A 27526-nucleotide genomic window follows, 5' to 3' on the forward strand; every position below is an offset into this window, starting at 1 on the left:
AGGTATATTGACGATATATTGATTCTGTGGGAAGGAAACGAGACTGACTTAATGGAATTTCTAGATACCATTAACAACAATGATTTTAATATCAGACTAACAGCAACAGTCAGTAAAGTGGAGATCAACTTTTTAGATCTAAACATCTATATCCATAACGACCAAATTAATACAAAAATCTATGAAAAACCCACGGACACCAACACCTATATTTCCACGGATAGTCAACACCATGCAACATGGTTAAAAGGCGTACCAAAAGGACAATTCCTTAGGGTGAAAAGGAACTGCAGTGATCAACAAGTCTGCAGACAACAGATGGTAGAAATGAAGAGAAACTTCATAGAAAAAGGATATAAAAATGAAAATCTCATTCCCATTATGGAAGAAGTATTGGAAAAAAAAACAGAGAAGATCTTTTAAAAGGGGAAAACAAAGACAAGAAAGAACCACAATACAACAATGATAAAACAAAATGGTCTTTGATTACAGGATATGATACCCAGTTTAAACAAATAGAAAGGAAAATATCAAAAAATTGGCATCTATTAACTAGGGATCCTGTACCTAAAGAAATCATCCCTAAGAAACCATCCTTTATCTACAGGAAATCAAAAAACCTCAAAAGTCATTTAGTCCGCAGTGCACTCCCAATACCCACAAGGAACCTTAACAGATCTAAGGGTTTCTATAGATGCGGCATGTGTTTGGGCTGCAGAAATATAAAAGATCCAACTTCCAAACACACAGAAGTCACAGTGAATAACATCAAGTTCAAAATCAAAGACTTCATCACATGTGACACACAAAACGTAATCTATTTGATAGAGTGCTCTTGTGGACTATGTTACATCGGCCGAACCACAAGGGCTCTAAAAATAAGGCTGTCAGAACATTTGCGAAATATCCGCAAAGGACTACAAACACATCATTTGTCCAATCATTTCAGACTGGCCCACAATTGTGGCCCAGAACATATCAAGAAATTCATAGGTCTGAGACACATAAAAAATAACTGGAGAGATAAGAACATAGAGTCAAATCTAGCCAAGTCAGAAATGAAACTTATTTTTTATTTAAAAACCCTAAAGCCATCTGGCCTTAATAACGACTTTGAGCTAAAATGGTTTTTGTAGTCGATGTGGTTTTATTAAATATAATTTTCTGCATAGTTCTATATATGTATAATTTATATAATCATTTACTGAGTTTTATCACAATTCTGTTTTTCAGAGAACATACTAAAATAATATGGATCTAAGAAAAGATATAAAATAATGGATATACCATAAATACACAAAGTTGCCATAGTAACCGTTTGAAGATGCACTCAGCAAGAAAACCCAGAATAACAATATAATCTAATATAAATGTTCCCAAAAAAAGCCATAACCAAGAGGCATCTATCTTAAGTATATACAGCACGAATTATATCACATAAGTTAAAGCGTACAAGATCTGGAAATTCCAGAAAATATGCACAGGATCAACACCACCAATTAAACTACAACCCCCAGCGTCCCTCTGTATGGAATCTAATGCAACTTCCGGGTATAACAGACGGAACTACGAGGACACAGTAATAGTATACAAAGACGGGATGGATAAAACCACAATCCCCACAATGCCGCATAATGACATACGTCCGGCGGAACTTCCGGCAACACAGGAAGAAAAACGGCATTAGACAACTACAATCCCCATAACACCACATAAAGTGACGCAATCCCATACTTCCGGTCACGGAGATATTGAACAAAACTACAAATCTCAGAACTTTTATATATATGCGGTAAATGAGTAAAACACAATACGTAGCACTGCCCTGGGGAACTACATTACCCAGATAACCCCACGATACCCGTCTTTTTTGCGGGAAAAAGACACATTTTTACGAAGCACTGCCCTGGGGAACTACATTACCCAGATAACCCCACGACACCCGTCTTTTTGGCGGGAAAAAGATGCAGCTTTGAAACAAAAAGACTTATTTTACTACTCGTTTTTTATATTGATTGATAATAATGAATGTATAAAATTAAATCTAAAGAGATAATGTATTAGAAATAAGTAAATGATAAAAAGGAAAGCAAATTAATAGACAGGAACAGGAAGTTTAACCATCTTGTAGATATCCTATAAATATGAATCCAGCATTACCCTCATGCCTTGATAAAGAGCCATTGCTCGAAACGCGTTGGCAGGAGGAAGGTGCCTTTCTATCTGAAAAGTGTTTGAGGTGATGGTTGGAGAGAAGGTAAGATCCCACTATTTGACATCTGGGTGTATACCGGTACTACCCCGTGGATCAGAACCCATCTCCTTACCTCCCTCATTTCACTATAGGAGTGAAAGACACACTTTTTTAAATACTATTTTTTTTTAAACTTTGGTGTGTTTTTATGTAAATAAATTCTTTTTATGACAAAAGAATTGCACACTTTTCTTTGAACAAGGATATCCAAAAAGAAACCTTTTGAGGATTGTCAACACCTAATACGCCGTGAGTACGGGTACGCCCTTACCATCTAAAAAAGATACCATTACATGTGTAATTCACATTTTTCTAGTGTAAGTAAGGTACGCCCACTTGCTGACACTGGACATCTTTTTTGATTAACCCCTCAGTGAAAAAATAGACCATCATACCGTTCTATTTCTCAAATCTTATCTTTTCATATCTCTATTGCTCTGGAGACGAACCCTCAAGTGAAAACACCATCAACCAGAAGAACCTCCACGCAAAGATAAGTGCAGATACACTCTTTATTCAGCGCCAACTTTTCCAGACCCCTCCCCCTTTTTTTTGCCTATACATTTTTTGGATCAATAGGGATTGGTCCACAGGTTTTTGGAAATACAGGCAGCAGAATTGTAGGAGCGCCACACTTAATTCCACCCTTGCAAAAGATTTTAACACTAATCTATTGCATGCATAGACTGATCGAATATCTTTACTCAGCATCGGTACAAAATCCTGGTAAACATTTTAACCAAGCTCCTATTCCTAAACCCCCTCCAACAGCCAGAAACTATCACCCCCCAACAGTCTTAGTCTATTCAACCCCCACCACAGCCTAACTCCACCCCTCCCTCCACCACTCCACCAGTGCATAAACCCCTCCTCCAGTGCTTAACCCCTGTGCATACCATTGGGTTTCTGAACATAGGGATTCTGTTCTCAAACTTCTGAATGTCAAGACCCCACTTGCTGGTAACCCCTTTTATCTGTGTGATTAATAACGTAGACATGAATGACAATGACACCCAAGCGTGGCAGCCATGCGGGATGCCGGATGAACTTGGATGTTTTAAAAAAATCACTTGTAAGGCAATACCATGCCTTGTTAGTGATTGCCCCATTAAAAAAAACTGAGTTTGGCTGATATTCAGCTAGGCCACTGAACTCGGGAGTCATTGCATCTGTCCCGAAAATAACAGTAAACTAGGTGTAACAAGGTTAATAGAAAAAGCTTTTTGCATTTTCACACATTTCACATAAAAAAATGTAAAATGGACTAGTCACCGTAAATTCGAAAAACCAGATCTAGACAAAATAAGCACTGCTTCATCCCACCAAACACCACCTGGGTTGTTTTAACCCCCTATCCTATCATACATTAATTTTTTTTTTTAGGCGAAATATCGCCTTTGACATATTGTTCTTTTAAAAACTAGATGATTGGGCAATGTGTAAAATTAAGTAGCATGCTTTTTGCTGCCCATGTTTTGGTTTACTGGTTAGCCTACATCAGGAGTAGGCAATAAGTGTCCCTCTAGCTGTTGTAGAACTACCCATTCCAGAATGCCCTGTCATAATTATTCTATTTAGCCATAATAAAGTGGTTGCAGGGCATGATGGGATATGTAGTTATACAACATCTAGAGCAGTGGTAGCCAACCCTAGCCCTCGAGAACTACCAACAGTTCACATTTTCCAGACAACCTAGCTGCTGCACAGCTGCACTCATTAAACTGACACATTTTAAAAGATACACAGATGGAGCTAATTAGCTCACTTGTGATTCTGTGAGGAGACCTGCAAAACATGCACTGTTGGTAGCTCTCGAGGACTAGGGTTGGCTACCCCAGATCTAGAGGGTCACTTATTGCCCACCCCTGGATCCCTGGATTTGATGCTTCCATATATCAACACATGCTAACCCTGGTTTGCTATCATGATCAGAGGAGTATGTGGCCAAGACAGTATTATTCAGTTAACTATTCTCTAACACATATATCACCTCCATGCCCACTGTACAGAACTCCATGGTCTGAAAATAACAAATAAGAACACAGTTCTAATTTGGTAAATTTTAAGGGGAATACTTATGCACCTCTTTTATAAGAATCCACTTATACATTGCCCCATTAGTCAAGAATTCCCTAGGCAACACATGTTTCACCCTTTACAGATACACCACTGTTTTATTGTATTGCAATGGTTGATTACATTAGGTGTAAAGTACTAAAGTTCACATAGTACATTTCATTGAATCATATTCTAAGGCTTTAACTCATTTGAACCAGTCTCCAAATCTTGAAATATTCTTATTCTTAGGGGCATTTTTTACTGCTTTGCATACCATACAGTAATCTATCTGGAAGGTAGTGCCTGCAAAAGGATGAAATCTGGACCTCCAGTGGAAATATTGCTGGTAGGCTTTGTCATCACTGTCCAACTTTAAAATATATGTGGCCAGTTCCTGGGCCGTGGGGAAATCATCTACATGAATAAAAGAGTCTTTGGGAATGAAACGCTCATAGTTTTGGCGAGAGGGGCCCATAACAACTGGTACAATACCATTTGCAAAGGCATTTTTCCATAGTTTCTCAGTAATGTAGTCTTCATGAATTGAGTTTTCAAAGGACAGGTAAAATTTGTACGTGGAAAGGGTTTTCGTACAATTTCTAGGCAGAGGATTATGCTGTTTTCCATATATGTCAATGGATAAAAAATTCTTAAGCTGCTCATAGTATATCACCCTCCTGGAGTTTTTTTTCCAGTTACTGACTGCCCAGGCCACCAGCTTAGTCTTTGGAGGGATGGTGAAGTTCTTGTTTTCCTTATTTTCCTCCAACCAGCCATAAGGTGTGAATATGTCTGAGTCAGCCCTGTAGGACATGGTCAGATTGATGAGGTTGTCCATAAACTGTAGGTTTGGGCTGTTAGATGGAGACTCCTTGTTAAACCACACCCAGTACTGATTTGGTGGTCTTGGCAACTGGGGTAGTTGGCTTTGAGAGTTACATACATCCCTGTGATGCATAACAACCGCATCAGCAGAAGAAAACAATGTTCTATTATCGGTATAGAAGCATCCACTAATATTAAGGAATGGTGGACAAACATTAAGGGGAAATTTATAATGCCCAAATGGCCAAGTCCATAGCAGAATGATTCGAGTATGTTCAGCTTGTTTCTCTGTAGTTTCCACATGTTCAACTGCATCAGTAATTGCTGGACGACTTACACGGTTGTACAGTGTATACAAAATGGCCGCAAGGCACAGCTGTGCGATACATATCATAAAGGATTTCTTCAGAGACATAATTTTCTTAAATTCTTCATTTATTTACGTAGAAACACTGTAACAATAGGGCAAATTAGTTGGAGAATAAACTTCTCATAATTATCGTCACTGTTGAAGAAATAAAAAAAAATTTACATCAAAATTACAATGTGATACAGCTATTTTAGCAGTGAAAATTTGCTCTTTTTAAAACATGTCACACTTTGATACAATTTAATTTTTTGTATTATTACAAAACAATATTTTAAATAATGTAGTTCATATTTTTTTTGCTATATTCACTGATGATTTTTATCTATATTAAACAATTAAATTGCCCAACAAAAACACATTGCACTGTGGGAACACTCAAGTTGAATGTTTTAGTGGAGCTGCAGCTCTGCTTTCTCTGAAAACTGAGCTGCAATTGGGGTTTTGGCTTTGCCTGTCTGAGGCAGCCGAAACAAAATCTCAGATAAACCATGGGTAATTGAATATCCCCCGGCAAGCCAATTACCCACGATCAACGATCATGGGTAACATACCCTCCAACATGACTCATTGAATTCGGTACACAATGCTCTGCTCCTGGACTTCCCTCTTAATGTATGATTGTGTGGAACTAAGTAATTGACGAGAAGGGTGTTTCAACTCAGGTGATGGCAATCATACATTAAGAGGGAAGTCCAGGAACAGAGCACTGTGTACCGAATGCAATGGGTCATGTTGGAGAGCATGCGGTAATTGGATAGCGCCATTTCTATTGATAAGTATTGTTTAACAATTATAAACCCAGCTACCTTATATAGAAAATAATATATATATATATATATATATATATATATATATATATATATATATATATATAGAGAGAGAGAGAGAGAGAGAGAGAGAGAGAGAGAGAGAGAGAGAGAGAGAGAGAGAGAGAGAGAGAGAGAGAGAGAGAGAGAGAGAGAGACAGCAGAAATAACAGTGCGCAAATAGGTCAGAAAGCCAGTGTCCAATTTAGACAATATACCCTTAGAGGATCTCCTCCACAAATGTCTCTTTATATTGCACTCAGGTGAAGTATGTCCCCGACAGCTTTAGCTCTCCACCTCACAGAGGTAATCCTGAATCCACAGGTGGTTTATCTAAAAGAGAATGATGAGAGCAAGCGCTCATAGTGCATGAATCTGTTTAAAAGTTTTATTGGACACAGGGTAAAAATACTGGTGATACAGAGAGCAGGGATCACGTACCGAATCAGGCGGTACATACACATGGAATAGCTGATTCTGCAGCACATTTGTTGGAGAGGTTACACTCAGATCAATGATGCTAGGCCACGCCCCAACGCGTTTCGTCATCGACTTTCGTCAGAGCCCTCGTTGGGGCGTGGCCTAGCGTCATCTCTGACCGGAGTTGAACTTTTGGAGAACTGATCACTGCTGCCGCTCGCTGCTGGAACACACCGCTACCGTCTGCTGGATACTGTGTGCCACCTGTTGGTAATCGATCTGAGTGTAACCTCTCCAACAAATGTGCTGCGGAGTCAGCTATTCCATGTTTATGTACAGCGGTGTATGTACCGCCTGATTCGGTACGTGATCCCTGCTCTCTGTATCACCAGTATTTTTACCCTGTGTCCAATAAAACTTTTAAACAGATTCAAGCACTATGAGCGCTTGCTCTCATCATTTTCTTTTAGATATATATATATTTATTTTATCTATCTATCTATCTATCTATCTATCATCTATCTATCTATCTCTATATATATATATATATATATATATATATATATATATATATATATATATATATATATATATATATATATATATATATTCAAGTAGGGAAATGTGCACTCACAAAATTCATCCGGTATGTGCTGGTTTGTCCACAAGCTCAGGTTATACACTTAGTTAGTGTTAGCCATACATATCCAATAGTATAGAGCGCACTCACCAGACTTTTTTCTCCAGAGTCCGTTTAAAATCCCAAAACTTTAATAATCCGGTACTTGTGTAGTTTCACGGCGCCACCGAACGCACAGCCTGTGTCTGAAACTTGGCAGCCTGCCAGACGCTCTGTGTTTACTGTGCGCGTGCCGCTCTAGCTGTTCTCAGCGCAGCGCGTGGCTGCTTTCCTTATGTAAGCTACGTTATCAGCATAGCGCTGGGCAGCAGCAGTGCACCCAGTGCTGACAGGTCACTGTGGTACTTGTAGTTCCACAGTGAAATAGGCAGTCCTGCGCACCGCTCACAACCCGGCAATTTAGACGCTAAAGTGTCTAAATCCAGACTCCCTGAACTGGACACCCCGGTAATTTAGAAGTCTAGTTTTAGACGTCTAAATCCAGACTCCCTGCAAACCGCTAAGATGGGGGCATCTAAATTTAGACGCTTTTCATACCCCCACTATCCACGTCGGCGTGGAGTTGATTTTATAAAGTGTGGCGAGTGCAGTGAGCCACCGACCCCTCGCGGGCTTCACAGGTATCCGCGTCCGCTCACCATGCTTCGCGGTCGCCACACTTTATAAAATCAACTCCACGCCGACGTGGATAGTGGGGGTATGAAAAGGTCATAGGACGCGTACCGCTGCGCTCCCCACACTTCGGGTTGGCGTGGATAGTGGAATTAACAAGGTCGACAGCTGTTACATTGACTAGTGTCATTGTGAACATTATAACTACGTCTGCGTTAGCCGGTGATGTGCGGTAAACTGTGGGTGCGGATATTAGAGAATCCCGCCCATAATATCAAACACAGGGTTGCCTTCCTGACCCTCTCCTTCAGAGAGAAAAACGCTCTATTCCTTGGACTACCCTGGAAATGTATGCTTACCATCACCTGTGGGGAGCTACCAAAATCCCTGGTCAGACCCTAATCTTTGAACACGGGAGTTGCTCAAGGACACATAGCGGTATAAAAGTGCAGCATCACCCATGTGCCTCCAGGTACTCCGGTTTCCTCCCATAATCTAAAAATATACTGGTAGGCTAATTGGCTCCCAACACATTAACCCTAGAATGGAACATAGATTGTAAGCTCCACTGATGTGAGTGTTCAACTGTACTCTGTAAAACGCTGCAAAATATGTATGCGCTACAGTATAAAAGAAACTGTTAATAAATAAAAAGAAATATACAGACAAAACAATACACTAACAGTACCATTATACAATCCCTATACCTTCACATAAAAATTAGAGATGTGCGGCGGCCACTTTTTCGGGTTTTGGTTTTGGATCTGGATCTCCCTTCGTGTTTTGGATCTGGATTGGTTGTGGCAAAACCACCTTTGCGGATTTTGGTTTTGGATCTGGATTTTTATGAAAAAATGCTAAAAATGGCTAAAATAACAGAATTTGGGCCTGTTTTTGCCCCTAAAGTATTATTAACCTCAATAACATTAGTTTCCACTCATTTCTAGTCAATTGTGATCACTTCACAGCTCACAAAATTGTTTTAATTTACTGTAGTTGGGCCAAAAGGTTATACCCATAGGTGTGCGCAGCCCTTTTTTTTAGGGGGTGCACAATTGAAGGGGTGTGTCCATCACAACCTACTGGGTGTGTCTATCACCTCCTATTGGGCGTTTATATCACCGCCAATTGTGAGCAGAGCTCATAGCCTCATAGCATGATAGGGTGCAGGGGAAGGCGGAGCAGTGGGCCCTGCACGGAGCAGCGGGATGGTGGACAAGAAACAAAGGAGATGGCAGCAGAGGAGTTTGCCTGCCGGGCTGCAGAGATGGCGGTGAAATGCCAGCAGACCAGCACACAGCAGCAGTGGGAGGCGGGCCACAGGAATTGGAGCAGCTTAGGCACTGCAGGACGCGAGGCAGGGGCGGAGCATATGGGACAGGGTGCCTCAGTACTGCTGCCCGCTGTACTGTGTGTATTGATAGGCTGAGAGCAAATTTGTGTCTGTACTCTACAGTGCTGCAGCTGGTGGTGAGGCCAGGCACAAGGTAGCCATTGCGGGTCCGGACCGCCGCTCCTCTGCTCCATAACACAGCACCTCTTTTATACTTGGGGGGGCGACCTGCCCATTTGCTCTCTCCCATTTTAAATCCGATGCCGTGTGCTTGACATTAGGGGGTGCCCTCCCCCCCCCCCCCCCCTGTGCACGCCTATGGTTATACCGAGGTAGCTGGATTACTAAGCTAAGCGACAGCAGTGGGCATCACATACATGTGGACCTTACACTTCCAACCTGGCACATCTTGGAAGCAGAGCGGCACTGCAGGGACACACAGGGTGGCAGTTTAATAAACTACCCCCAAAAAAGAGAAATGCTCCAAAGAGCAAAAAATACAAAGAGGTGCAAGATGAAATTGTGCTTGGGCCCTCCCACCCACCCTTATGTTGTATACATGCACAGTTTAACAAAGCAATCATTGTCATGACTGGTGGTAGCAGCTTCAGCACTTCTATCAGGTTGCTGATCTCCCACTATTTCCTCCTCCATCATCCTCCAAAAATGTGTTTTTGTTTAATTTATTACTTTTATTTATTTATCTTACTTTACACTGGACACAGCCTGTCACACTCGACACTGCCCCTGGACACAGACCATCACCCTGGACACAGCCCCTGGACAATGGACACAGCTGTCACACTGGACACTGCCCCTGGACACAGGCCATCACACTGGACACTGGATACAGGCCGTCATCCTGGACACAGCCCCTGGGCACAGCTCCTGTACACTGGAAACAGCCGTCACACTGGACACTTGATGCAGGCCGTCACCCTGGACAAAGCCCCTGGGCACATCTCCTGTACACTGGACACTGCCCCTGGACACAGGCCGTCACACTGGACACTGGATAAAGCCCCTCACCCTGGACAATGGACACAGCCTCTGGACACAGCTCCTGTACAGTGAACACAGCCGTCACATTGGACACTGCCCCTGGACACAGGCCGTCACCCTGGACACAGCCCCTGGACAATGGACACAGCCCCTGTCACAATGGCCAATGCACACTGGACACAGCCCCTGTGCACTGGACACAGCCCCTGAGCACTAGACACAGCCCCTGTAGACTGGACACAGCCCCTGTCACACTGAACACAGCCCCTGCAAAGTATTTTCCTTCAGATAAAAATAATGACATTGTTCTATACAGACAAAACAAAGGACCTTATTCTAATTCACATGCTCAGATGCGATTTCACACAGAAAATGATTTTTAGCTTTGTGCGCGGGCGCCATGGCCACACTGCGCATGTGCCACCTTGTCCAGACGTCCAAGCTTGTACCATTGCGGACATAAAAACGCTTGCAAGTATCATCCGAAATCAAGGCGTGTTGTGGGTGTTTCTCTGGGCACAACCTCACACCACTGCGAAAATGGGCATGCACAAAGGGCAAGTCCACAAAACCACAAAAAGTGGTGGGGTGGTGGCTTCGCAAAACTGCATGTATACTAGCAGTGGTGGGAATAAAAACCCTTTGCAAATATAAAGGTGCATACACATGGGCAAAAATCTGAGACACCATATTGTCAGTGATTGGAGTGTGCGCGCTCCCACTTACAGCTCCCGAATAGTCGCTGGTCGGAGGAGCATGCTCCTCCGACCGGTGACTTCCCCTGCTTCTTCTCCCGGCAGTGTGTCATCCTCATCAGGGACCATCTCTGGTCGCTGATGAAAACAGGGACACTGAGCAATATGATTGCTGAGCAATATATTGCTCCGTGTGTACACAGGTCTCGTCTAGCTGCAACTAAGCGGACCAATGCTTGCAGCAGCAATCACCACGCTCAATTGCTAAAATATATGCACCTGCACACATTACTCACCCATGCACCATACAAGTTTTTGTCATTAACCAATTAACTAACCACATGTACTTAAGGCCCTTATTCAGATCTGATTGCAGTACAAATTTGTTCTCAAAATGGGCAAAGCCATGTTCACTGCAGGTGGGGCAGATAAAACATGTATAGAGAGAGTTAGATTTGGGGAAGTTATTTTGTTTCTGTGCAGGGTAAATACTTGCTGCATTATTTTTACAAAGCAATTTAGATTTCAGTTTCAACACACCCCACCCAAATTTCACTCTCTATGCACACGTTACATCTGCCCGACCTGCAGGGCACATGGTTTTAGAGACCAAATTTGTACTGCGATCAGATCTGAATAAGGGCCTAAATGTAGGTCCATGGAAAGCACACTTTGTAGCTTACACATTCATCTGTACTATAGATGTGTGCATATATGTCAGCCCTTCATCTCAATTGCTTTACAAACTGTTTATGTGTGCATGTGGACACTTTCATTTGAAAACATGACTACCAAATCTGTATAATGACCTGTGTGCAGTGGCGTAGATTGCGCAAGGCAGCCCCCGCCACTGCTTGGGGGAGCTGGGGCTGCGTGGGCGCCTGCTCCCGCCCGGGGCACTGAGCAAAGCGAGGTGGCTGGTTTGTGTCAGTCAGACTGACATTATGTGCTGCTGGTGACCGTGCGCCGCGCCGCACAGGAGAGTCGGCCGGGGCACGGGCGCAGCCATGACAGTCTGACAGACTCAGTGTCAGACTGTCCAATGGGAGGGTAGGCGGGCGGGCGGCTGTCCAATGAGCAGGCGGGGGTAAGGCAGCAGCAGTGGCTGCTGGTAATGCTGCCTCAGTAATAACCAGCATGTAACTCCTGCAACCAGCATGTAGGTAAGCAGCACTTATCTGGTTTAATGTGTACTGGGCATTACGGTGTTTGCTATAATGTGTACTGGGCATAACGGTGTGTGCTAAAAGGTGTACTGGGTATAGCGTTGTGTGCTATAATGTTTACTAGGTATAGCGGTGTGTGCTATAATGTTTTCTGGGTATAACAGTGTGTGCTATTGTGTTTACTGGGTATAGCGGTGTGTGCTATAATGTTTTCTGGGTATAGCAGTGTGTGCTATTGTGTTTACTGGGTATAGCGGTGTGTGCTATAATGTTTACTGGGTATAACGCTGTGTGCTATAATGTGTACTCGACATAAGTGTGCCATAATGTGTACTGGGCATAACGGTGTGTGCTGGAATGTGTACTGGGCATAACGGTGTGTACTGGGCATAACGGTGTGTGCTGGAATGTGTACTGGGCATAACGGTGTGTGCTGTAATGTGTACTGGACATAATGATGTGTGCTGTAATGTGTACTGGACATAACGGTGTATGCTGGAATGTGAATTGGTACTACTATGTGACCACACCACTTCCCCCCCAAAAAATGCCCTAAATTTTTAGCGCGCACTGTCCCTGTTTTCCGGTTTATATTGTTACTAGTATATATGTATCTTTATGCGAGTAGGCCAATTGATACTTTCCCCCGACCCACATATGCCATGCTGGGAAGAAGGGGAGAGGAGGCTTTATTCCGTTGGGACCCAGAAAAGGTCAGGTAGGACCCCAATTTTAAGAAGTGAAGAGTCCCCGGAACCCAATTTTTTGGGTGGTTTTCGCAAACACTATATATATATATATATATATATATATATATATATATATATATATATATATATATATATATATATATATATGGGGCACAATAACATTTTTGGCAGGGGGGAGCAAAATTTATAGTTACGCCACTGCCTGTGTGTTTTAAATACCATCACACAATCTGTTAGCACAATGTTAATATGTATGTTAATCACAAGTCGAAATGTGTCAACTGTCACAGTCGTCAAGCAAACCAACCATGATGGTGTGCTTAGACTGGACACACCAGTGTTGTGTCTCAACAACTGCTAATGCATACTTGCCTACCTGACCCTCTCCTTCAGGGAGAAAATGCTCTCTTCTTGCACTTCCCTGGTAATGTATGATTACCATCACTGGTTGGGAGCTAGGTAATTGATAAGAAAGGTGTTTCAACCACAGGTGATGGCAATCATACATTACCAGGGACCAAGTCCAGGAACAGAGCATTTTCTCCCGGAAGGAGAGGGTCGGGTAGGCAACCATGTGCTAATGTGTTTAGACAGTAGTTTAAGTAATTTGTAAGTATAAATGTAATTTAGCCTACCGTTTGCTGTAAGTGCTAAAAATGTGCACACAAAAATATGACCCACACATTGACAAACAATAACCCATACTTAACACATTAAACTGTGGTTACATATTCAACACCATGGTGGACATTAATTGCTTTGCCGACTAAATGTCGGCATGGGTCAATGATGTCAACCTTTTTTAAACCTCCACATGTCCTTAGCTCAACAGAATATAACTTTGCCCCAAACATGATTTTGGTATGGTCCAAAGACAGAGTCAAAAGGTTTACATGCATTTGTTTTGGTAATTTATAGATGGCGCGTGTCGCCAGGTCCTATTGTGTGCATTAACATCCACTATGGTTTTTTACCAACAAATACAATAGTGTGTCAAATGTAGGGACTCATGGAGGGTGAATTATGGCTTCTGGATTATGACGTGAGCATATGTGGTTGCCCAATACCTTGTCTATTGCGACATGTATTGTTGATTGTATCTTTAACATGTGTTATTTTAGCCACCACAAAAATGCATGACCGCCTTATGCTGGCCACACATCAGACCAACTTACAGCCAACTAGTTGGTTGGATGGAATAAAAGTCTGGTACTGGATGGAAAAATCTGGAAACGGACAAAACCTGTTGCTCCGACAAAGTAATGTACTTGTATCGGTTTGATTTTAATCATTTCACTGAATGTTTTTGTCCATTTTCCTGGGTTTGTGAGCAAATTGCTCTTTGTCATTTGCTCCCATCCAGTAACAGATTTTTAATCCATCCAACCAACTAGTTGGATGGTTGGAGGAAAGTTGGTCTGATGTGTGGCCAGCATTATAGTTGTTGTTGCTTGATGCTATGACTCCATAGGCGAAAAGGCAATCATCTCTGATGCTTTTCAGAATAATATTAACCCCTGATGGTGCAATACATTTTAAACACCAAACATGACATTTCAGCATAGAAAATACTCTGCGCCTAATTCTGACAGATCCTGCCACCTGTGGAAAGAAGGGGGTATACTCGAGATTATGTGGCTCAGAGTAGAACGGGCGCCTAGTGAGGTGTTGTGTCAAGCAGCTTCAACTAAAGGGGGTGTCAGCCCCTTATGGTGTGTATACAAGGAAAAGGAAATAATGTGGAGCGCTGGGATAGATCAATTGGATAGTACAATATAGCAATTTATTAAAAAGGTTAATTAATATACATAAACAATAACAATGTAAATTATTAAAATCGGTACATGCGTAATAATATTTTTGAATGGAGACACAGAAGGTATCAATTAGATGGTGCTGGAGTTCTGCTGCTTTATACTACTTGTCACGATCCGGGTGTTAAAGCAAGTCATCTTACCGGCTAAGTGCTGCGCAGGCTCAGCTTGCGTTACAAGTCCCGATACAGCCGGCATCCTGAGCGCAGTGTGCCTCCGTGTCAGTCATCCGGCAGTCCTCTCAGTGCTGCTGAGTCTGCGGCTGCGTGGTGCACCGCTCTCCCCGCAGTAACAGTATCCTTTGCTCAGCAAATCCAGTGTCCGACGCCATTGCTTCCAGCCACGAGCATGGTGTTTACAAACACTCTTTTCCGCCTTAGCCAGACATGGTGGCTGCCATGATGTTGTCAGCCACATGTCTGGTTCCTCCAATCCAGCAATGAGTTGATCTTCCAGGTTGCCTGCAGTGTTCCCACTAAGCTGTGCGCGCGTGCATGCGCACACAACTTGACGAGTGTGCGCACAGACATTACAACAGAGCGTACAAAGCAGCAGTGGTTTGTTTTTGCAGTTGTGGACTCAATTAATGTGTGTTTCACCCATTAAATGCATTGTGTGCTGTGTTTTGAATGTTCAAATGTTTAATATCATTTTGAAGTAAAGTTAACACAAATGCTGAACGTCATTTTCCAGTTATATATAAGTGATGCACAAAAATTGAAATTTCCTTCCAAAGTTGCACAGCCAAAATCTTTTGCCACACACAGCCTTCGTAAAATTAGAGGGAACATTGGTTGCCTGCCCGGCCAATCCAGGCCAAGTCATGGGTATAAGTATCCTGGGAGCTCTCATCTCATTGCTAGTGCTTCATTTGTCATCCTGCTATGCAAGTGTTGTCTGCTGGTATTCTCTCTCTGCTGCAGTGTTCCATCCAGGTGCTCCAGGTTGCTGTGTCCATCCGGGCTCACCATCGCCTGTGTCCATCCAGACTCACCATCGCCTGTGTCCATCCGGGCTCACCATCGCCTGTGTCCATCCGGGCTCACCATCGCCTGTGTCCATCCGGGCTCACCATCGCCTGTGTCCAAGCTGGGTCTACTGTCCTGTGCCATCCAGGTTCCCCTGTGACATCACCTGTGATTCCACCTGCTGCATACCTGTTTACCAGCCCCAGCCTAGCTCCGATGTTCCACCATCGATCCTGACTGATACTCCGGTTATCTGTCTTCTGTCTCCATCCGTTCCATCCGGATTCCACAGCCTTCATCTCATCTCTGCATCCCTGGTCCGATACTCCGGATAACCTTACTCCATCCGATGTTCCACCATCGAATCCATATCGGTGCAAGTAGATCTGTTTCACCTTACCAGTGACTGTCATTGCCATTCCATCGCTTTACTACTGCTTATACCATCTCCATTCAATAAACCTGTTGTATTTTACCTGCTGCCTGATTCTTCCTCTGGGTGCACTGTCGTGCTCATTTGCACAAGGGTCTCCTACAGCCTGCCCAGTTCCAATACCGATCTAGACCCCCACCAGAGGTCTTTGTCTCATCGACTTAGACCCCTGGTGTGACACTACTCCTGTAAACAGGTACAGTGTTTGCTGTTCCACTGGGTTTGGAGCCATACAATAATGGGAGAGTCACATACCATGCGGGATAGTTGGATACCGCTGGAGGAAGATCTTATTCTCAAATAGGGAGATGTCCTCACGATGATGCGATAATTTGTAATCCACAAGGGGCTGATAGCAATGTCCCAATTGTTAGTGGGAAATCCGGGTGGCTTCCAACAGTATGTTCCCAGGATGAGCAAAAGGTGTTTGGAGTGTTGGGTAGCAGTGTGTCCAGTAGCCTTCAACTCAGAAGTTAATTTGGTACTTGTTTCCTAGCACGGCGCCCACGATTTTCATCTTATGCCATCGTTTTGATCGCTTTACATGCAACCAGATCGCATGCGATGCGATCAGACCCGATTTTTTTAATTGTACAGGCACCCTGATGGGTGATTACTATGTTAAATGCACCCCCATTGTTAACGCCACCCCCACTATGAACGCCAACCCGAAGCGTGGCTAGCGCAGCGGTACACGTCCTCCGACCATTTCATACCCCCACTATCTCCAGTCGGCGTGGAGTTGATTTTATATAGTGTGGCGAGTGGACGCGGATTACTTCACATGTATTCCGCGTCCGCTCGCCACACTTCGGGCTTGGTGGCTCACTGCGCTCGCCACACTATACAAAATCAACTCCATGCCGACGTGGATAGTGGGGGTATGAAAAGATCGAAGGACGCCTACCGCCACCCCTCGGGGATCGCTGCGCTCGCCACGCTTCGGGTTGGCGTTGATAGTGGGGGTGGCGTTAACAATTGGGGTGCATTTAACATAGTAATCACCCATCAGGGTGCCTTTACAATTAAAAATCGCATCGCATGCCATTGTAATGGCATGCGATGCAACACAGGACAAGAAGACCAGAGGAGACCGTGCTCGAGCCTATCCGGTTACTCGTGTTCCGGACAGTCCCATCGCATCTACGGAAGAATCCAAGCAAGTGAACCGGGCTCATCTCTCAGTTGAGGAGAGACAGCACCGCCACTGAGAGAGTCTCTATCTATATTGCAGAGAACTGGGTCATTTGATATTTCAACGGAGTGGGTCCAACGGCACCAAATTCCTATCCGAGACCTAGACTTTCCGGTACGATTGTCCACGTTGGACGGCAGTTACATTCCATATGGTTTGATTTCCTGTACTACAGCCCGTTGGTTATGAAAGTAGGGGTGCTCCATCATGAAGAATTAGAGTTCCTGGTCCTACCCCGAGCCTCCTTTCCGGTAGTGCTAGGCTTTCCACGGTTACAAAAACACAGTCCACATATCGATTGGTCATCCATGCAGATCCTTTCTTGGAGCTCCTCTTGCCTAAAGTCTTGTCTTTCCAAAGTAATTCCCTTGTGTGTTTTGGAATCGGACCGCCAGACGGGGATTCCTGAACCATATCATTCCTTTTCAGATGTGTTCAACAAAAAAGCAGCAGATTTATTACCACCGTATCGTGAATGGGACTGTCCAGGAAGATTCCTCCCCGGGGTCGCATTTATCCATTGTCCTTACCCGAGACCAAGGCGATGTCCGAGTACATCACAGAGAATTTACAAAAAGGTTTCATCCGGCCCTCTTCCTTGCCAGCAGAGGCTGGCTTTTTCTTCATCAAGAAAAAAGATGGCTCCCTTCGCCCCTGTATCAATTACCGAGGACCTAATGAGATCACTATCAAAATTCGGTATCCTCTGCCCCTGATTCCAGAGCTGTTCGATAGAATTAAAGGAGCCACCATTTGTTCAAAACTGTATTTGCGAGGAGCGTATAACTTAACCCGCATACGTCAAGGGGATGAGTGGAAGACAGCTTTTAATACCAGAGATGGTCATTATGAATATTTGGTGATGCTGTTCGGGCTTTGTAACGCTCCCACCGTCTTCCAGAATTTCGTAAACAAGATCTTCCGAGACCTTCTCTATTCGTCAGTAGTGGTGTATCTAGATGACATTCTTATATTCTCACGAGATCTAGTTTCACACTGAAGGCAAGTTAAGGTAGTGCTACGATGACTACGAGTGAACAACCTGTACAGCAAGCTTGAGAAATGCATCTTGAGAATACTTCCATGACCTTCTTAGGGTATATAGTGTTCGGTTGTGGTCTCCACATGGACCCTGACAAGGTGGCTGCGATTTTGAACTGGTCCAAGCCAACAACCCTACGTGCAATCCAACAATTCTTAGAGTTCGCCAATTCCTATCGCAAGTTTATTCAAGGCTTTTCTACAATTCTGGCCCATATCACAACTCTCACTACGAAGGGGGTCAATCCTGCCCAGTGGTCTCAAGAGGCAGAAGAAGCGTTCCAGGCCTTGAAACAAGCTTTCATATCAGCTCCAGTACTACTCAACCGGATGTTACACGTCCATTTATGGTGGAGGTCGATGCCTCATCGGAAGCAGTAGGGGCTATTATATCCCAGCGCAGAGACGATGAAAGGTTACATCCCTGTGGGTTCTTCTCGAAAAAGTTCCTACCTGCTGAACGCAACTATGCCATTGGAGAACAGGAACTCCTTGCTATAAAACTAGCCCTGGAGGAGTGGCGATTCCTATTGGAGGTGGCTCAACATCCATTTACAGTCTTCACTGATCATGAAAATCTGCTATACCTCCATACCGCTCAATGTCTTAACCCTCGATTAGCCCGCTGGGCTCTATTCTTCACTCGTTTTGACTTTAAATTATCTTTCCGTCCAGGTTCCTGACATATCAAGGCTGACGCCCTGTCCCGGTCTCTATCCTCCAAAGAAACTTCTGGTCAACCGGTTCTAGACCCAGTGGTGTTCGCATCTACACAAGTCAATACGCCACCAGTAGGGAAAACCTTTGTGCCTCCCGCATTGAGGGAGAAATTGTTGCATTGGGCACATCAATCCAAGTTTTCCGGGCGTCCAGGACCTCAGAGAACAGTGAAACTCCTGCATCAGTCCTATTGGTGTCCGTCCATGTGGAGCGATGTCCAAGCCTTCCTGGCTTCATGCCCGGTATGTGCACAACACAAGGGCCCGCGTCAAGCTCCGGCAGGGAAACTGTTGCCCCTGCCCATTCCGACTTGTCCATGGTCACATTTGACGGCTTCTTATGGATCTGGGTCATAATTGACCATTTCTCCAAGATGGCCCATTTTGTATCCCTGAAAGCTCTTCCCAGTGCTCCTCCTTTGGCTCAATTATTCATCACTCACGTATTCCACCTCCATAGTCTGCCCATGGAGATCATCTCGGACCGTGGAGTACAATTTGTAGCTAGATTTTGGAGGGCCTTGTGTTCCGCCTTGCAAGTTCAACTGAAATTTTCAACAGCATACCATCCCCAGACCAATGGACAAATCGAACGAGTAAACCAATATCTGGAGACCTTCCTACGATTATACTTGTCCTGCTCTCCGGATAACTGGTCTGAATTGCTTCCTTGGGCAGAGTTCTCTCACAACAATTCTTATCACAGTGCCAGTCAGCTCACTCGCTTCTTCGTGGTCTATGGGAGACATCCTCGGATACCCGAATTCTCCAATCTCCCGGCGGGTAATCTACCCACAGTTAACACCTCTCTGCGGTTCTTTATGAATATTTGGAAGAATGTACAATCCGCTCTTCAGAAAGATTCCATTAGATACAAGAGATTTGCAGATCGACTTAGTCTGCAGCTCCGGTATACCATGCTGGTGATAGAGTGTGGCTATCCACTCGGAACCTCCGCCTTAAGGTTCCAACCATGAAGATGGCTCCTCGGTTCATAGGTCCCTACACCATTATGGAGGTCATTAATCCAGCCGCAGTTCTACTAAAACTCCCCTCCTCGCTTAGGGTCTCCAATACCTTCCATGTATCCTTGCTTAAACCCCTGGTTTTTAATCGCTTCTGAAGAGCTCCACCTAAATCAGTACAAGTAAGAACGGAGAGGGTAGTAGAATATCCGATCCAAAAGATTCTAGATGCCCCTCAAGTTCGGGGAAGACTTCAGTTCTTAGTGGATTGGAAGGGCTATGGTCTAGAGGAGGGAACTTGGGTTCCAGCATGTACATGCTCCAGCAGTGGTAAAAGCTTTCTTTCTCAGGAACCCAGCTAAGTGTCCAGAGGCAACTCCTAAAAGGGGGGTACTGTCTTGTCTCGCTACTCAGCCATCCAGGAGCTGCGCTCCCAGGTGCTCGATCGCGGGGGTCCGGTGGGCAGCCTGCCTTGGGGGGCCCTAGTCACTCGGTTGGTCCGGCGGGGTCCTAGACGCCGGCTCCCGGGACTGAACGCCGCCATCTTGGATGGGTCACGTGACCCACGGGCTGAGGAATGCTTTATCCCCTCTGTGGAGAGGGGTTTGGCTTGCTGGGCTGGGCAGGGCTATAATTTCCGGCAGGAGGTTAGCTTCAGTGCTGGTGCTACAGTGTAGCTGACCACAGCACAGTCCAGCATTGCTCTTCTGAATCCAGCTATTCCTTGATCCCTGAACCTGTCTGTTATCCTGAAGCCAAGTCGGTCCTATTTACATTCTATTAACCTGAGGCCAACTTGGTCCTGTTTAGTTACTCTGAAGCCGGGTCAATTCAGTTTGTTTCCTCATTCAGATGTCGCCAGCGGTCACTGGCGAAGACCGCTGGGCAGTTAGATTCTGCACCCTCGCTACAGAGTCTCTATCAATACTCACCTCTGGAGATTTATGTAGAGATCTTACATTAAGCCCACCAAGTTCCAAGGTATCGCCTGTGCAGTCTCCTCTGGAACAGACACCTGAGGTGGGTACTGAATCTTTGTTGTCTGTGATAGGGACAACTGTAACTGGCACTACTGGGGACAGGATATGTAACTGGCACTACTGGAGACATGATATGTAACTGACAATACTGGAGACATCTGTAACTGGCACTACCTGGGACATCTGTAATTAGAGGTTTTGGGGAAAAGATGTGTAACTGGCACTACTGTAGACATTTGTAACTGGCATTACTGAGGAAATGTAATGGCACTACAGGGGACATGATATGTAACTGGCACTACTGGAGTCCTCTGTAACTAGCACTACTGGGGACATCTGTAACTGGCACTACTGGGGACATGATATATAACTGTCACTACTAGGGATATCTGTAATTGGCACTACTGGAGACATCTGTTGCTGTCACAATAAAACTGGGAACAGGATATGTACCTGGCACTACTGGGGACAAGATATGTAACTGGCACTACCCAGGACAGGATATCTAACAGGCACTAGTGGGGACATAATATGTAACAGGCACTACTGGGGACATGATATGTAACTGGCACTACTGGGGACATGATATGTAACTGGCACTACTGGGGACATCTGTAGCTGTCACAATAAAACTGGGAACAGGATATGTACCTGGCACTACTGGGGGCAAGATATGTAACTGACACTACCCAGGACAGGATATCTAACAGGCACTAGTGGGGACATAATATGTAACTGGCACTACTGGGGGCATGATATGAAACTGGCACTACTGGGGACATGATATGTAACTGGCACTACTGGGGACATGATATGTAACTGGCACTACTGGGGACATCTGTAGCTGTCACAATAAAACTGGGAACAGGATATGTACCTGGCACTACTGGGGACAAGATATGTAACTGACACTACCCAGGACAGGATATGTAACAGGCACTAGTGGGGACATAATATGTAACAGGCACTAGTGGGGACATAATATGTAACAGGCACTAGTGGGTACATGATATGAAACTGGCACTACTGGGGACATGATATGTAACTGGCACTACTGGGGACATATGTAACTGCTACTACTGGGACATGCTATATAACTGACACTACTGGGAACATGATATGTAATTGACACTACTGGGAACATGATATGTAATTGACACTACTGGAGACATGATATGTAACTGGCACTACTGCAGATAGAGTAGCTGCTACTATAGTTTATAGTAGCTGTCACTACTATAAACATCTGTAACTGGCATTACTAGGGACATGATATGTAACTGGCACTACTGGGGACATCTGTAACTGCTACTACTGGGACATGCTATATAACTGACACTACTGGGAACATGATATGTAACTGACACTACTGGAGACATGATATGTAACTGGCACTACTGGAGATATAGTAGCTGCTACTTTAGTTTATAGTAGCTGTCACTACTATAAACATCTGTAACTGGCATTACTAGGGACATGATATGTAAGTGGCACTACTGTAAATATCTTTAACTGGCACTGCTTGGGAACTGATCTATAACTCGCACTACTGGGGACAAGATATGTACTCAATATGTGCAGGAAAATTATTGATTAGCATTCAAATTCAGTGCCTGAGATAGTACATAAACTTTGTTTCACGTTTTGAAACATATATTTGTGCATATTTCATAGGTTTTATGTTTATACAACCTAAATGGATTTGTGTTTACACATGGGTCCACCAAAAGAGAAGGATATTTTGCAAGAGAGAAAAAATGTATCCTGAAATATTAAAATTTAAACTTTTATTGATATTTTATACTAAAAAGAAGGGAGAACAATCCTGTGCAGATTTTTTAACATATGGAATCTCACCAGGGGCCTTATTCTGATCGGTGCGGATTTCTCCGCATGCGGTCGTCCCACCGATGGTTATCGTCTGCGCATGTGCAGAGGTCACTCTGCGCATGTGCAGGCGATTTCGCCGCACGTATTCTTTACACGCCGCACAGGGGGCGTAGAGGGGCGTGAGGGGCTACTTAGCCTCATTACCCTATGCATACGCCCCGCGTTTCATGGGCGTTCCCATGCAAACGCGGGGCGTATGCATGGTAATGAAGCCGTGACGCGTGTGTACGGGGCGGGCAGCTGACATCGCCGGATGTCAGCTGCCCGCCCCCATACATGATTTCACACGGACAAGTGTCCGTGTGGTCTTGGGTGGCGGGACCTAGTGGAGCGTGCGGCCCTGCATTCGATGTTCGGTGACCATCGAATGCAGGAGCTGCTCCCAAGATGGAGGAGGCGTATCCCCGTCCACTTTCATGCGGATCGCCACGTATCCGCGTACGGACGGAGGTGGCGATCCGTATGGAAGGCGGGGATTCGCCTGCACGGTCCTGGCCGCATATTCTGATCGGGCCACACCGATCAGAATAAGGGCCCAGGTGATCTCCTTCTATGCCTTGTGAAATTAGTTAGAGGTTAAGACTTTTACATACATACATACAACATATATTGTGTTTGTGCAATGCACAGAAAAGAAAGGTTTAGTGTTTATAGGGATTGAAAGTGAGTTTTCCTTTAGCTGGCTGCTACTGATGCTGTGATTATTATTCAGGTCCTTGTGGGAAGGGAACATATCCGTTCAAATTTCCTTCCGTCACCAATTTAGGGTGATATTTATGTATTAAATCCCTTTATCTGGGATTTTTCGTTTCAACCTATGGTGAGTTATCTCATGCGTGTAAATACGTCAGATTTTTAGGTAGTTATTCATATCTGGTTGAGGTTTATCTCAGGGTTACATGCATTGTTTTTATTTTGATACACAAGAGTGAGATATCTGAGTATATCTTTGTTAATCGTTCTTCTGCGTTGTTCTTTCACACAAAGATAAGTTTTATTGGGGTTTTGGTTCTCTCTCACAGAGCCACAGAATGCTACTGCCAGTCCATTTCCCTGGGCATTTTTTCCAATTTTAGTATTTATTTAGAGGGTTTTAATATACCTCATATTGTTTATATCAGATTTAAATCACTTTTTTTTATTGTGTATCTGGTGCTCAGAATGATTATATCAGACCGTTATTCTCACGCTGGTTCTGTAATTCCTTCTGAGTATTTTCTTTAAATGGTCATTGCCATCTAGTGGCTGTTTTTAAATTGTGCATATCGAACACAACCTCATATTGTTTATATCAGATTTAAATCACTTTTTATTGTGTATCTGGTGCTCAGAATGATTATATCAGACCGTTATTCTCACGCTGGTTCTGTAATTCCTTCTGAGTATTTTCTTTAAATGGTCATTGCCATCTAGTGGCTGTTTTTAAATTGTGCATGTAAGTATACCTGCTTCCGAGTATCCTAGGTCTCTGCTGTAGTTAGATATCGCAATTTTAGCTCCCTCTCACTGAGCTACCTTTTTGCTGATAATATACATTTATTAGTTCCACTTCTTTATATTAACACACCGGTTCTCTGATATTTTAAAACTCTGCTATCTCAGTATATATGTATATAGCAATTCAGCTCTCTCTCACTGAGCTGTCATGGTTGCTAATATATTTAAGAATTATTCCAGCAGTATTTTAAATAGAAAAATACTGCATATTAGCAGTCTCAGTTTTATTAATCAGATTGTGGTTTTAATTCCACTTGTTCTATCCAGTGTGTTATTACTACCCAAAATATATTTCACAATCCTGCCTATATTGGTGCGGTTAGGATAGTGTTAAAGATAGTGGTGTATTCTTTTATCTTGCTTCAGCAGTTTCTAGGTACTGGCTAGCCTCAGATAAAAGTTAACTTTCCTTTAAAGGACTTGTATCTCTTTTCAATTACATCACAACATCATTCATATCATTGTTTACACATTTCATTAATTTTGCAACAAAAGTAGCCAGCTTTGGGGGCTGACACGTGTTTCACAGGGTTAGCTTCATCAGAGCCGCAAGCCGAGTGTCTCCTGCATCTAATATTTATTGCTATCAGTCAGCCAATCATTTGGCTGCTTTGTATCACATGCTATTGGTGGTCCAATGGAGTTTTCCTTGGTTTGCCCTTACTGCGGATGCTATTTCCGCCCTGTCTTCTGACGCGCTGCCCATGTGACCGGTGTCTGACATCATCACTCCGGTCACATGGTGTTTTTCAGCCAATCGCGGCTTCTGTCTGCCGCGATCCAGAAGTTCGGGGTCTGTTCTTTTGCCCCGGACTCTGTATACTGTATTAGTCCGCAGATTCAACCTCTGATAAATATATTTATTCTTTTACTTTCAGTTAGTGTATTAACACTATTGAGCTAGCGTTTCTTGTTCTGACGATCCCTGTCTTTTAGGCTTATTGTGTTCGGGGGGTCTTATCTTGTTTGGTTATATGCTATATCCTTAGACCTCTATTGGGGTTCCCGAGCCCCGGACTCTGTATCGCATGGTTATATTATGATGTATTTATTGTATCTGCCCTGGGCTCTGTATTTTATAGAAATTCTGCTTTTTAACCCGATATTTTGTTTTTTCTGTTACTCATAGATGTTAGCTAATTCTCATATCTGTAATTAGCTTCTGTTGCTGTTAGTTCGTTACATTGGCAGAGTGATTGAAAGTTGCCAAGTATGTTATTTTGAATATACAGTATTGTGGGATTTACATACCCGGGAATCTGAATATATATTCTCGGAGGATGCTGAAGGCAATATATATCTCTTTATACAGGACCTATGATGGGTTTTTCAGAGGTATTCTCTATACAGTTTGTGATGGGATATTACCAGAGATATGTGGTATTGGGGTTTCCATGGTAATGATGTCTGAGAATATGACATTTATTGATAAGATGTATTAATCAAATATTCAGATATTTTTAGTTAGGGTGGGTAGAAGTGTTAATAATACAAGCATTTTATGAGGCTACAGTGACCAGAAAAAAATAAGTTATAATGTGAAAAATACGAAAAATACATTGGGTGAAAAAATATATATATAGACAATAAAAGGGAAAAGGGTGATAATGGAGACCTGAGGGGAAAAGGGGGAAAAAGGGGGACTAAGGGGGTTTTGAAGGTGGGGGACAGGGTGGTAGGTAGGAAAATGGGGAGATGGTTGAGAAGATGCTGGGTGAGTGGTTGCGATAACTTGGTGCACTTTAAGATGGAGATTATGTCTCCAATGTTTAGGTGTTTGTGTGTCTCTTTTAAGACTTATTTTGTTTCATGGTTAATCAGTGGTATTCATATGTTTAATATTTGGTTGTTTGTGATTTCTGTTTTCCTTTTACAGGTATCAATGTCTTTGATTTTCTTTCTTCTCAGGTACGGAACCGAGCCTCCATCAAGGAGCGGCACCACCTCCTCGAGCACCCCCATGGTAAGTATTAGGTATTGTGTATTGGGTGTTATGAAAAGGTTTTTTCTCTATTTATATTACTTGAGATGAGTTCCCTGTTTATTCGAAAAAACATTATTGTGTTTATTATTTCCGTTTTGTTACTTCGAGGGTCTGAGATTGGAGGTTGCGTCTAGATGATCTCTGGGGACCCCATTTATATTTAGATTTTAAACTTTTCAAAGGTATGGCATGTAACTATTATTTTCATTCAAGCCCTTCGGGGTTAGGCAGTCCATCATATAGATCATTTTTGTTTCTGCTTTGAGGAGTTCTTTGTCCAGGTCACCCCCTCTGATTCCTAGTTTTATGTGGATCATTCCAAATGCTTTAAGATTTTTTGGGTCGCTGTTATGGACTTTGAGGAAGTGCTTGGCTACAGGGGTCAATGTTTTAAATTTCCTCTGATCTTTGATGGCGTTTCGGATTGTGCTGACATGTTCCAGTATCCTCACTTTGAGGGTTCTACTGGTTTTCCCAATATATGATTTGCCACAAGGGCATTGAACGTGGTAAATCACCCCTATACTTGTGCACGTTATGTGGTCTGTTATGTTCCACTTTTTCCCAAATTTATCCGTGTAGCTCAAGCTTTGCATCTCCCACAGCAGTTGAAGCCTTTCCTGAGTATTTCCACTTTAGGTTCTGAAAGATGGCTGTGTACCAAGATGTCTTTGATGGTTCGTGACTTCCGCCAACTCATTTGTACTTTTGTCGGGAGGATCTCTTTGAGGTCTTTATCTGTTTCAAGGACTGACCAATGCTTTTGGAGAATATTTCTCACCTGTCTCCAATTCTTATTAAAGGTTCCGATAAATCTAATTGGTTCCTCTTTTACTTCCCGTTTTTTGGGGGTGAGTAATGATTCTCGCGGGGTCCTCTCAATAGATTTCATTGATTTTTTAATTAACTTTTTACTGTAACCTCTTTTCATGAAGCGAGTTTTAAGTTCTTCCTGTCTATTTTGGAATGTTTCTGGATCCGAACAATTTCTTTTAATTCGTATCAATTCGCCTTTGGGTATTGCCCTGATGGTACTGGGCAAATGGGTGCTTGATGCGTGTAAGATGCTGTTCGTGGATGTCTCTTTGCGATATACATCTGTCTGTATCTTCCCCTCCTCATCAATGGTAATTGTCAGGTCCAGAAAGT

The 27526-nt window shown here is 43.5% G+C and overlaps 1 protein-coding gene across 2 annotated transcripts in view; it reads right to left on the reverse strand.

The window, feature by feature from the left end:
- Positions 1–4339: 4339 nt before the first annotated feature.
- Positions 4340–27526, reverse strand: part of LOC146045572 (3-galactosyl-N-acetylglucosaminide 4-alpha-L-fucosyltransferase FUT3-like) — a 378311-nt gene continuing 355124 nt past the window's right edge. Inside the window, exons 1-2 of one of the 2 annotated variants that reach the window (XM_083164533.1) lie at positions 13268–13321; positions 4340–5642 (exon numbers count right to left, since the gene is read on the reverse strand). In XM_083164533.1, coding sequence (XP_083020659.1) covers positions 4518–5552 — 1035 coding nt within the window. In that variant the 5' untranslated portion in view covers positions 5553–5642; positions 13268–13321 and the 3' untranslated portion in view covers positions 4340–4517. Of the gene's footprint in view, positions 5643–13267; positions 13322–27526 lie in introns of those variants that run through there. The other variant, XM_083164532.1, reaches the window with a different exon arrangement.

This window comes from Crinia signifera, chromosome 11 (genome assembly GCF_055691185.1).
Source record: "Crinia signifera chromosome 11, ASM5569118v1, whole genome shotgun sequence".
Taxonomy (NCBI): domain Eukaryota; kingdom Metazoa; phylum Chordata; class Amphibia; order Anura; family Myobatrachidae; genus Crinia; species Crinia signifera.